At 39.0% G+C, this 13,968-nt stretch overlaps 1 protein-coding gene across 3 annotated transcripts in view; it reads right to left on the reverse strand.

Annotated features, from left to right (window-relative positions):
* The window catches only part of pex14 (peroxisomal biogenesis factor 14), a 234,945-nt gene that overhangs the window by 201,592 nt on the left and 19,385 nt on the right, over window positions 1–13,968 (reverse strand). For all 3 annotated transcript variants that reach the window (XM_072586070.1, XM_072586069.1, XM_072586068.1), the window contains exon 2: window positions 10,595–10,642. In XM_072586070.1, the coding sequence (XP_072442171.1) occupies window positions 10,595–10,642 (48 nt within the window). The remainder of the gene's footprint in view (window positions 1–10,594; window positions 10,643–13,968) is intronic.

Raw genomic sequence — 13,968 nt, forward strand, 5'->3', positions numbered from 1 at the left:
GTTAAGTGTGTACAAGAAAATTTTCTGATTCAGTATGTGGATGTACCTACTAGAGAATGTGTAAAACTTGACCTACTCTTGGGAAGTAAGGCAGGGCAGGTGACTGAAGTGTCAGTGGGAGAGCACTTGGGGGCCAGCAACCGTAATTCTATTAGATTTAAAATAATGATGGAAAAGGATAGACCAGATCTAAAAGTTGAAGTTCTAAATTGGAGAAAGGCCAATTTTGACGGTATTAGGCAAGAACTTTACCTGATTGAGGGCAGGTAAAGGTACGGCTGGAAAATGGGAAGCCTTCAGAAATGAGATAACAAGAATCCAGAGAAAGTATATTCCTGTTAGGGGGAAAAGGAAAGGCTGGATGACTAAAGAAATTGAGGGTTTGGTTAAGAAAAAGAAGGAAGCATATGTAAGGTATAAACAGTGATCGAGTGAATCCTTAGAAGAGTATAAAGGCAGTAGGAGTATACTTAAGAGGGAAATCAGGAGGGCAAAAAGGCGGCATGACGTAGCTTTGGCAAATAGAATTAAGGAGAATCCAAAGGGTTTTTACAAATACGTTAAGGACAAAAGGGTAACTAGGGAGAGTATAGGGCCCCTCAAAGATCAGCAAGGCGGCCTTTGTGTGGTGCCACAGAAAATGGGGGAGTATTTTGCTTTAGTATTTACTGTGGAAAGGATATGGAAGATATAGACTGTAGGGAAATAGATGGTGACATCTCACAAAATGTCCAAATTACAGAAGTGCTGGATGTCTTGAAACGCATAAAGGTGGATAAATCCCCAGGACCTAAATCAGGTGTACCCTAGAACTCTGAGGGAAGCTAGAGAAGTGATTGCTGGGTCTCTTGCTGAGATATTTGTATCATTGATAGTCACAGGTAAGGTGCTGGAAAACTGGAGGTTGGCTAACGTGGTGCCACTGTTTAAGAAGGGTGGGAAGGACAAGCCAGGGAACTATAGACCAATGAGCCTGACATCAGTAGTGGGCAAGTTTTTGGAGGGAATCCGGAGGGACAGGATATACATGTATTGGGAAAGGCAAGGACTGATTAGTGATAGTCAACATGGCTTTGTGTGTGGGAAATCATGTCTCACAAACTTGATTGAGTTTTTTGAAGAAGTAACAAAGAAGATTGATGAGGGCAGAGCGGTAGATGTGATCTGTATGGACTTCAGTAAGGTGTTCGACAAGGTTCCCCATGGGAAACTGATTAGCAAGGTTAGGTCTCATGGAATACAGGGAGAACTAGCCATTTGGATACAGAACTGGCCCAAAAGGTAGAAGACAGAGGGTGGTGGAGGGTAGTTTTTCAGACTGGAGGCCTGTGACCAATGGAGTGCCACAAGGATCGGTGCTGGGCCCTCTACGTTTTGTCATTTGCATAAATGATTTGGATGCAAGCGTAAGAGGTATAGTTAGTAAGTTTGTAGATGTCACCAAAATTGGAGGTGTAGAGGATAGCAAAGAAGGTTACCTCAGATTACAACAGGATCTTGACCAGATGGGCCAATGGGCTGAGAAGTGGCAGATGGAGTTTAATTCAGATCAATGCAAGGTGCTGCATTTTGGGAAAGCAAATCTTAGCAGGACTTATACACTTAATGGTAAGGTCCTAGGGAGTGTTGCTGAACAAAGAGACCTTGGAGTGCAGGTTCAAAGCTCCTTGAAAGTGGAGTCGCAGGGAGATAGAATAGGTGAAGGCGGCATTTGGTAGGCTTTCCTTTATTGGTCAGAGTATTGAGTACAGGAGTTGGGAGGTCATGTTGCGGCTGTACAGGACATTAGTCAGGCCACTGTTGGAATACTGCGTACAATTCTGGTGTCCTTCCTATCAGAAACATATTGTGAAACTTGAAAGGGTTCAGAAAAGATTTACAAGGATGTTGCCTGGGTTGGAGGATCTAAGCTATAGGGAGAGGCTGAACAGGCTGGGACTGTTTTCCCTAGAGCTCCAGAGGCTGAGGAGTGACCTTAGAGGTTTGCAAAATTATGAGAGGCATGGATAGGATAAATAGACAAAGTCTTTTCCCTGGGGTCAGGAAGTCCAGAACTAGAGGGCATAAGTTTAGGGTAAGAGGGGAAAGATATAAAAGAGACCTAAGTGGAAACTTTTTCACACAGAGTGTGGTACGTGTATGGAATGATCTGCCAGAGGATGTGATAGAGGCTGGTACAATTGCAACATTTAAGAGGCGTTTGGATGGGTATATGAATAGGAAGGGTTTGGAGGAAGATGGGCCAGGTGCTGGAAGGTGGGACTAGATTGGGTTGGGATATCTGGTCAGTATGGACGGGTTGGACCGAAGGGTCTGTTTCCATGCTGTACACCTCTATAACTCTGACTCTAAATGCACCGCCAACGGTGATAGTAGAACCAGATACATTAGGACATTTAAACGACTCTTGGATAGGCACATGGATGATAGTAAAATGAAGGGTATGTCGGTTAGTTTGTTCTAAGAGTAGGATAAAAGGTCAGCACAATATCAAGGGCTGAAGAGCCTGTACTGTTCTAGGTTCTAAGTTTCATTGGTATGTCAAGGCCAGAAGTAGGAACATTGTTGAGCCAGCTCATTCTAGTACACAGCACTGCACAAAGTCAGTGGGAATTTTCACATTCAGGGCTACAATTTCCAACCACATCAGTTCCAAATTCCAGCTAGGTCTCTCTGGAATGGTGCCAAATCACAGAATGTCACTTCTCTCACAAGTTGAAAGAGGAAGAAGAATCTATAATTGACAAGCAAGTCACCCAGGACAAATAATCATACACTTCCTGGTAATTAACAGCTAAGCAGATAGTTAATTACATTTGTCTCCTTGGCAGAACAGACCTCATCACTGCATGAGTTACGTGGAGGGAAATTATTTTTCTTAAAATATGAATTTAAAATATGAAGATCTGAACAACTTCAGCCTTTTAAATAACCAGACTTTGAAGGTGCATTAATTTGGTTGTACATTTTTAAAAGTGGTCAAAAGTACTCCAAACACTGCCACTCTGTTTGTGCACCATAACAATCCTCCTACTTGAGGATTAAAAACCAGAAAAATATTCTTTGTTATGTGAAATTTGAAGAACAGTTAAGATTGCGTAAAAATATATATATTTTTAAAAAGCTGAGGTAATAAAACCATTGTATTCCGACAAAAAAAGTCATTTCCTCCCTCCACAGAAGCTGCCTGAGATTAGCAGCACCCACAGTATTTTGCTATTGTAAAACTGGGTTTGGATGACTACTTGGAATTTACTGCTGCACATTCTTTAATTTAATTTGTGAAGCATGAATTTAAACTTGGCTTTGAAATTTTCACTTAACACCAACTTGCTCTTACGGAGATTTCAGAAGCTTGCACTTTTACGGTGATAGATAATAAAGTCCCACTGCAGATTGCCAATATCCTACTTTGAACAAAAATTCAGGCAGCTTGTGTATTCATATGTAATATCATTTAAACATACCCTTAATTTATAGCTTATTTTTTATATAAAAGAGATTGAACCGCCAAACACAGCCTGAATGGAAACAAAGCTGTGCTTGGGATATTAAACCTACTGAAAAGTTAAGTCATGCCAAACATGCTGCATTTGAACCCTTTGCATGTTATTTAACATGGAAATTTTTTAATGTGATGTGTAAGCAATAATTTCAAACCTCTCCCCTACCAAAGTACCTCGTTTAAATATTATCCGCAGTCAATGGAGACAACAAGCCAAATGTTAGAAAGTATTAACTTTTGAGCAATATTTCACTAACTAGGAAACCTCATCAGCCCATCATGATCTAGGCAATCCAGCCTCACATGATAGCTCTTTTCTACCAGCAAAATACTTTACAATCAAAGGTAACCACTGTTTCTGAAATAAAACTGATATATAGCTTTGCAAGTAATGATTCTTGTCAATCCCTTCCAGATAAAGTCAACTTGGACACCCAGGATCTTGCTGATTCTGTTTGTCCACTTAAAAAAGCTGCAATATAGTTAATGGCAGAGTTTGCAACACTGAAGGAAGCATCAACTGTATCAGGTTCATGCCACTGGAATCTCTTCAATTTGAACTGCCAAATCTAGTCATTTTGTTCTTTAACCTTATCCTTAATATTTCTTCTTTTTAGACACTACTACAATTCCTTTTTAAACAATGCTATAATCTCCGACTCTAGTCACTTCTGAAATGCATTCAATGCTCAATTACCCTAAATGTAAAAGGTTTCTTCTAACTTCCCTATTTATTCTTCAAGTGGTAACGGTAAGAGTTACTACATAATCCCCTTACGTTTATATTTGAAGTTGTCCTAAAGGTAAGGGCTTATACCCGCAACGTCAACTTCACTGGACCTCAGATGCCACCTGTCCTGCTGTGCTTTTCCAGCACCACACTTTTTGACTCTGACTCTCCAGCATGTGCAATCCTCACTTTCTCCTAAAGTTAAATTATCAGAGCCTAACATGGCCTATTCTTTACAAATTCACATTCACTGTTTCTGACCAGTCCTTGCTTTTCTATATTCACTAATTTCAGCCTAGATATGTACCCATGATTAGGATAAAGCCGATTTTGTCCACATCATCCTCAAGTACTCCTAAGTCACTTTTACTCCCCTTAGTAAAATCTAATGGCTGCTTATTAAGTATCTGTGCCATTTCCTCTAGCTCAGGATGGCCCTCATTACCTCTAAATGGTCTCAACCCATCTTAGATGATCTTTTAATTTTCACGTCCATATGATAGCACTTGATATTACCCTTTATGTTGATCAATTTTCTTTCACATTCCCTCTTAAGCCTTCCAAACCTTTTATAATTCTCATTGTTTACTTGTGTGTTATCACCCCTGTCTTTATTATATACCTCTATTAAGCTTCTCATTACCCCTGGTAGCCCTGCTCTTTAACATAACCCTTTACTCTTTGTTGGAATGTATTTAACTTTATCTATCCCTCTAAATATCTGCACTGCTGGTTGGGTGTTTGATCTGCCACTTCTTTCTTCCAACCAATTATTCTGTGCGTGATCCCCTTTCAACCCACTGAAATGAGCTAATTTCCAAGCTAATTACTTAGCTGACTCTTCCTCTTTGTTTTCAATGTGAACCTAATTAGGTTATCATCACTATTTTCCCAAGCATTCTCTTACTTTCAGGTTACTCACTCGTTCTGCTTTGCCATCGAAAATGATTGGAAAAATAGCATCCTCTCTTAGAAAGAATACATGAGTTAATATTACGGATTTTTGTCACAGTCCGAATTGTACAGATAAACATGATTTTAAAAGGAACAGAGCAAGGGAAAGTGAAAAGCCAAAGAAATGTCTCGTGCTCATTTCACGTGTCTTTTAACTGTTTTCACTTGAGCACTTGTCACTTCATTCCTTTATTTTCCCATGTCAGTGTTCACAGGTTTTCTTCCAGTGACCACAACAATAGCGCCTCTATCCTTCTCTCCCCACCTCCCCATAGGTCTTGTTATGATCTCTTGCTGTTTTAAATGCTTTTCATTTGTAATTAGCTTCCAGTCTGAGGAAGGGTCAAAGTCTGAAATGTTAACTGGTTTACTCTGTCCACAGATACCAACGGACCCACTGCAGAGCATTTCCTATATTCATTTCAAATTTCTTGCATGATCATTCTACCAGCGGATAAATTTTTTTGTAAGGTCTTTATTCCTCTGAATATTATTGTCAAAAAATATCCTCTCCTTGTCTGTACTTATGCCCGTAATGAACGATGCCAACCTACTCCCATTCCTTTCTCCACCTTCTGGCAATTGAATGGTCAGGACTACTTCATTCCCAAACCCTTTGTCAAAGCTAAAGGGTCAGTTAGACTCAAAACGTCAGCTCTTTTCTCTCCTTACAGATGCTGCCAGACCTGCTGAGATTTTCCAGCATTTTCTCTTTTGGTTTCAGATTCCAGCATCCACTGTAATTTGCTTTTATTTCATTCCCGATATGGCTCTGATTTAAAATAAACTTCTGTCAAATCAGCATCATGCTCCTCCATTCAAATTGATGCTTTTAGTTGCTTGTTTCATTTATAAAGTTTTGCACAAATAGAAGTACTGAAATTTTGATACATTCATACACTACGTTCTTTCTCTTGTGTTTTTTTTTCCTTATTCTCTGTCCCCACCCTCCCAAGCTGTATCCTTCCATACCCCTCCCTACATTACTCCCTACTGCTTTATTTATCTCTAAGACACTGGTGTTGCCCAATTTTTCTGGAACCTATTCCATCTATTGTGTCTCTGCTTGCATTTATTTAACACTCTTCACATGTATGCACAAGTCAGAGCTCCTTATTACAAAAATATAATGGACAAAATACATGAGAAAAGGAGGAAACTTCCTGGGGCCTTTGATTCTTTCCATGTCATCCATTAGGCCACGTGTTAATATCTTTAATCTGTGTTTGGTTGGCCAAGCATGTGGCACAAGAGAAATTCCAAAATTACTATGCAGCAGACTTATCCATTAATTTAATAAATAACTGCTCAAACTCCCTTCACAAGAGTTCCATCTTGTCCATGACTTTCTGTTTCACCTTGCACTGTTACCTCTCCTGGCATGTAACAGTCAGCTAATCTTTCAGCATATCAGGTCACATTTGAAGTAATGCACATTCCTCCTATAAACTACGATGTCTTCTTTAACTAATATATCTTTACATGACATAATTTATTATCTTCTCCTTTCCCCTCCCACACATTGTGCATTTGATTTCCAGGACATGGCAGTACTTGCTTTGCCACATCATCTGCCATAACACAGCTATCTACCATTGCAGATTCCTTAAAGAGGGTAACTGCTCTGTCTCTACCCAAGTCTTTCTTTGAGCAAGGAGCACTTAAGTAACTGACCTTCTGTGAGACTGCCTCAAGAACATGACAGTTTAATTGTTAATCAGCTGTGTAAGCTGTAGTAAACATGCTCACCCAATAATCATGTCCCAACTGTTTTGCATTAATCTTGCAAAATTGCACAGGTACTCTCAATCAACAAAACAGAATACAATGAACTAACATTTAAATCCACAAGGTGCTTCTGTGTTATTGAATGTGGATCTCATTGTTGTAAACCTTTCTTGTTCACACTGGGGGATCTTTTTTACAAACACCCAGATCCACATTAAAACAACTGAAGGCATCCAAGATAAGAGTAGCTGCAGTTTTTCCCCCTTTGAACAGCATTTATTTTTGAGGGGTCACTGTACTCCCCAGTGGTTGATTAGAGTTGATGTGGGTCACTGACAAAGAAATCATTTTACTACCCTATCTGAAACAGGCATGGACTCAAAGAGCACCCCAAAAAAATGGTCATCTCCACCACTTTGGATTAATGCAGACATCAAATAAACTTGCATTGCCACAATTGCTGAGACAAACTCCTTTTTCAAAGTGGTTGTGGCTCAATACATTCCCACTGCAGGGTTACCAGGGGTGATGAACTGGCAATGCAAATGCAAAATAAATTATTTCATTTTGAATTCAATCAGGCCATGTTGTAACATGTGCTACTGATGTTCAGTCATTTAGTCATCTTAGTATTAGGAGGGTGTGACAGAAAACAAAAACATAATGGTTGGGAAAACAGGATCGGAGGGTCTCCGGTAAAAACTACCTGAAGTAAATTTACTCCGCAAACCACACAGGTTAATAAATTAACCGCAATGCTGCAAAATAAAGCCACTTCATTTGTTGTCAAATCAATTTCCATGTTTTTTTTCTCTGCCAGCAGTTGCCTTTCCAATACATGATTCACACCAATCAGTAGAACTGCCAGACAAATCTTTTAGTTCAAAAACTATTAAAGAAAGCATACAAAAATAGTTTCAATTAATCTGCACTTTTCCCCCAACAAAAAAAGTTCTATTCTTTCCTGCAGAAGAGCAATCACTAACCCAAAACCTGAAAGCCAAGAACTCTATTCATGAACCATCCAGCTGTTTTAGTGCATCAGCCTGCCACCTATTTGTTCAAACTCCATGATTTACTTTCTACTGCCCTTTTCCAAATGTACTTACTTATATTTATTCATTCATTCTTTCAGCGGATGTGGGCATTGCTGGCCAGACCAGCATTTGTTGCCCATCCCTAACCCGGCCTTGAACAATTGGCTTGCTAAGCCATTTCAGATGGTAGTTAAGAATCAACCACATTGCTGTTGGTCTGGAGTCACATGGAGGTCAAACTGCTCAAGAGCAACAGATTTTCTTTTCCTAAAGATATTTATGAATCAGATGGGAGTTTACAACAATGAATGATAGTTGTCTTGCTCACCATTGCCGAGGGTAACTTTACATTCTAAATTCATGGTCCTACAATACTAACCTGGGCCACTAGGTTATTAGTTAATTGACATCACCACTGCACCATCACCTCATAAAAGACATTCCACATCCTCTGTTCTGTATAAAGTTGAGTGATTAACTTCGTACTGTGAAAGTCAAAACATTCAATGCTCTCAAGAATTTAAATATAGTCCTTACGGATAAAGGTATTAAAGGGTATGGGTTTAAAGCAGGAACAGAGAATATAACAAGTTGATCAGCCTCGATCAGGCTGAATGCAGGTTCGAAGGGTTTTCTGGCCTAATGTTCTTATTTCTATGTTTCTATGACCTTAGACAGCATCATTGAAGTCCTAAACTGAATTGTTCTGAAACTTTAAAACAAACGTCAGTGGCTCCGTGCTTTATTAGAAAAGTTGGAGAATTCACCTGTAAAGTTGATAAAACTATGTATTTCTATGATAAAGATGGCAAATGATTTAAAAAACAGAGTCCTTATGCCTTTCTGATTTAAAGACCCCCTTATGTGTTCTAGAAAATGTCACAGTATCTCAAGGGAAGGTAAATAGTCAGCAGGAACAACTACTGTCTCAGAATTAACTTCTGAAATGTCACTATGTCCATGGATACGCATGATCAAAAGACTGCAAAATAAGCATTAGATATGGTAAATGAGACACAGCACAGCATCAACACAGAGGTATTCTAAGTGATTGTTAAAACATTGGTAGGAACATTAAAAAAAACTATTCAGCACATTAAGCACATTCACTCCCACCAAACTCTTCTACCTGCACATTATTATCAAGAGAAAACTCAGCTTGGTGCTGAGGCATGGTTTCCTTTCGAAACAACAAAGCTACCAATTTTACCAGTTTGAAATTTTTTTGTATCACTGATTAATGTCAAGAGGTTTGTTCAAGCCCAAAGGTAAATTTTCAGCATGAAAAGTATAATTTATACAACCGATTTCATCTCCTGAAGAAAACAGACCAACCTACCTTACCCTCTTCCTAAAGTTAGTATTATTACATTTCTGAAATGACCAAATACTCCCCATTTTTCCAAAAAGCTACTAAATGAAAACATAATTTGTCTCAACATCTTTCCATGTAACTGTGGTCTTCTGCACTGGAAACAACTCCTCCCTTCCCCAGAACTGTTTGTCTTACAAATACAATTTTGATCTTCTTGAGCCAGTCTATTAAAAACTTTAAGTGCCATCTGTTTTGCAATTCCACCATTCCTTGTCCTCTTGAAGTCTATCATTCTCCTTCCCACAGTTTACAATATCGTCATCCACACATTTTGAAACTGTGCCCTGTACGTCCAAGTTGAGGTCATAAATAAGTACAAAGAAAAACAAGGACTCTTACAATAGCCCCTGGAGAACTCCAGTATAAACCCTTCCTCCAGTCCAAAAAACAACAGTTTACCATTACTGTTTCCTAGCATTCAGCCACCTTATGACCCATGCTACTGTCCTTTTTATTTTATTGGCTTCATCTATAATGACAAGCCTTTTATGTGCACTGCATCAAATGTCATCAAGTCCACGGGCATATACTAACTATATTTCCACATCAACCCTTCTTTATCACCTAATCAAAAACTCAATCAAGCAAACTAAACACAAATTGTCTTCACCAAATCCATGCTGGCTTTCCTTAACTATTTCACACATCCAAGTATCTAATCATTTTGTCCCAGATCATTATTTCAAAATGTTGTCCCACCACCATAGTTAAACTCTATTGCTGTTGAGTTTATTCTTCAAGTTCTTTGAGCATTTATAATTCTCCAGTCCTCTGGCAGCACCCCTGTATCTGCAGAGCATTGAAAGATTACAGATATATTTTCTGTTCAGAGATGTTGTTACACATCCTGAGAGCAGGTGGGATTTGAACCAGGGTCTGCTGGCTCAGAAGTAGGGACACTGCCACTGCCCACAACAGCCCCTTTGAAATATTATAGCAATATGACCACGATAATTAAGTAGGGGTGCGTTGCAGTCAGCTGCTACAAAATGAAAGCAGCCCAAACACATATCCCATATACGATATTTGATGGTGCTTTACGTTAGAAAAGTTTTTCCTTATGGGTAGCCCAGTGCCATTCTGCTACAGTCCCTTGCTGCTGCTTAACAGGATTTTCCCCAGGCTGGCACAAGGTAAAGAAAGGCTCCAGGGGTCTATGGAATTCTCGAGAAAGTAATTTCTCATTTAAAACATTATGTTTATGAGTAAGCTATTGTCATGAAAAGTTTCCATAAACACAGTTTCAAGAATGTTTGACGACTTACCAGCTGTTCCCTTGGGGCAGCATCCTCCCTCCCAGGAGGAGAATCTGACTGTGAACAGAACAAAGATTAAGTTAGAGCATCATCTTCTGGATGCTTTGTAAACTGAACTACATCACTAAATTATTCAGCATGGTAAGAAATGTAAATCTTCATGAGCTGAAAAAATATAAAAGTTTGATGAAAATTCAAAAGCATTTTATAGCAAGGAATCCTGATAGTGTGAAAACTCCACATTTTCTCAGCACTGTCCAACACCAAGACCCTCTTCTATTGCTAGGAGTCTGCAGTGTCATTTGGTGTGTAACCTTCTTTGTAAAATGCAGAAGACCTGTCTAAGCTTATTTATCTTTTAATCTGTTTTCCCTTTTTGCATGGAGGTTCTTCAGTCCCTCTCTTCAAGATGACCTGGCCATGACTGAGAAGTCAGTAAAATAGAACTCACTGCAAATTTGATCATTGCTGCTCTACGATGATCACATGAGGCTACCGACTGGCTATTCAATTCAACTGCCCTGTGACCGTTTCAACTCCATACCAAGGTACACTATAGTTAATGCACCATGGCGATAAAAATTATACTTACTGAAGGGAGGAAAAGAACAAGAGAATAAGCATTCTTGCATTGAACCTGGTGACATCACCAACCATTCCAACACCAAACTGTGAGCCAAATACAAGAGGGATCTTGTCCCTACATTACCCAGACACAGTCAGGATAAACAAATTGAGTTCTACAATTTTGATACCAAATGTGCATTAACTCTACTTTAATGGTAATTCCAAGAGACTTCACAGTATTTATTTTAAACAGAATTTTATGTCTTAATAAGGAAATGAACAGATGCTGAGAAAACTGGAGCATGCGTTATTTTCATTTTGTCTTTTCAACTTTTCAAATGAAAGCATGAGGTGAGGGCGGGGGGGAAGGTGGGGAGAGAAAAAGAGTGCTGAAGAACAGATTATGGTTACAGTTTTCTTATCCAGTTGGCTTCTTTTGTCAACATGAAAGTGAGCATTGGTCAAATGCAATACACAAGTCTCTTCAAATCACTCCACCACACTGCCTTAAAAGAAAAATTGCATTCTTTTTAAATTGCTGCACAAAAGAAAAATAACATACAAACATCTCGTATTATTTGCTGGCGCTTGGCATGATTTAAAAGGAACTATTCAATATCAAAGTCTAACAATCAAAGGCTGTTCGATCTTCATACGCATGGGTTAATCATCAAAACTGCTTGCACTAATTACAGCCTTATAGGGCCCTGTTCGGCACTTTCTACTTTAAAAGTGCTCACCAGTTGCCTGTAAGCAATGCATTGTGTGTAAACTTCCTCCAAACAGTTTTGAATACTCCCCCCAAGATGGCAACCCACAGTTTCTCAAATGAACCAAGATAGGCTAGGTCATTTTTAAGATGGCTATGCACTGTAAATATTTTTACGTCTGAACTATGCTTCCTTCGCATTTCACAAAATTCTGGATTTGCAGCAATTTCTTTTTTGATCTGGAGCTCTACACCGATTTGGGTTTTGAGCTACATTGCTCAATATGCTGTTTTTAGATTTACATTGTCATCTTACTGGATTAGTAATTCTGAGGCCTAAATGCAGACTTACATTCTGGGGACAGAGGCTCAAATCCGACCGCAGAAGTTGGTGGAATTTAAATTGAAATCAATTAATAAAATCTATAATGATGACCATGAAACTAAAGCAAAATCCATCTGGTTGATAGACACTGGCAACTATGTGTATTGTCTACACTGCAATAACCTTGTTTATATACCACTTTCCAAACCCACAAGCTCTATCCTCTAATAACAGCAAGGATAGTGGATGTTTGGATTCACAACCCATCTGTTAGGTTCCCCTCTAAGTCACACACCATTCTGATTTGGAATGATATTACTGTTTTCCTATGTCCAAGGAGAGCTCCCTAACAGCACTGTGGGTTAACGTATACCACATAGACAACTTGCGACTAACTACTATAGGACAACCAGGAATAGATAATAAAGTCAGTGATGTCCATATTTTGTGACTGAAGAAAAATTTTTGTTTCAGTTTCTGTGCACCACAGCTGGAAATTTACCAAATCTCTGCCAACTGTCTTAATAAAGGTTCTGACCTATTTATGGTACTCTGGATAATTCCTTCAATAAATTAGTTAACACGAGAACGGGATTTGAATATGTTAGCCTTAACTCTAATATATTGTAGTGTAATTTCCAAGTGACATTTGCCAAATGATAGACTGAGTTCATATCCAACAACATCCGAGTAATGTAGACAATGAATTCTCTTAAAGTACAGCGAGAACAGTTCATAAAATGTACCTTAGTTATTCATTTGTCAAAAGAAAAAAACGTTCAGCAAGTCCACTACTGCAGCTATACATCATTCTCAATTGAAAGGGTTTACAGCTGCCATTTCCCTGGTCTCCATATGATCCCATGAGTGGACACCTCGACTTCCTCAAACTTGTGCAAACGACAAGTAGCCTTCAGTTTCAGTTTGGATTCCAGATGAGCTGCAGGAGTGAGTGCACTAAGCCAATGACTGGGTTCACACGGATTCCATGAGCCAGCAGCAAACAAGTTAATACAACACCAAGATAAAAGTAACCACAGGCACAATTCTGTCTCACCCCTGCATTATGGAGTGTGTTCCTGGTCTCAGGTCCCAATACCTCATCACTGGATCGTACTCATGAACACATGCAGTAAACTGGGTTATAACATCCTAGTGAAATACACTAACTCTCATAATTTGGATTACCTGAAACAAGTTACAGGTATAGTCATCAACCACAGTGGATTTGCTCACAGCATGTGTATCTAATTCTCAAAGACTCCAACCTTCCCAGGCTCCTGCAAGACTCAAAATTAAAACTAGGAAGAAAGGAAAAATAATGTGGAATAAATGATAATTGAAAATGACGTAGGGAATCAGAAAATTCACCTCCCTCAAATCAAATTCCTACCTACTGAAGCTCAAAAATTACAATGTTTTTGAAAAACTAGCCCTGACTGCCACACTATACTAGTAGCCTACACAAATGTCTTTCATTATTAATGTACACCAGTACATCTGGACTTTACAAGTTCATCAGAATCAATGGCTGAATGGCCTACACCTATTCCTATATTTGTCACTTGCTAAGAAAAAGTGATCTAGAGTCTTTTGTGATGTATTGGTAGTGTCCCTACCCCTGAACCAAGAGGCCAGGCTTCAAGATCCACCTGTTCCCAAGGGGTGTAATAACATTTCTGAACAGGCTGATCAGGAAAATGGGTTAAATTTAGAAACAAGAAAGCAATCTGAATCCAAATATAACAGCAAAGTCTGGAGCAATAAAAGACCATTCAGCCC

This window comes from Chiloscyllium punctatum, chromosome 16 (genome assembly GCF_047496795.1).
Source record: "Chiloscyllium punctatum isolate Juve2018m chromosome 16, sChiPun1.3, whole genome shotgun sequence".
Lineage (NCBI taxonomy): Eukaryota > Metazoa > Chordata > Chondrichthyes > Orectolobiformes > Hemiscylliidae > Chiloscyllium > Chiloscyllium punctatum.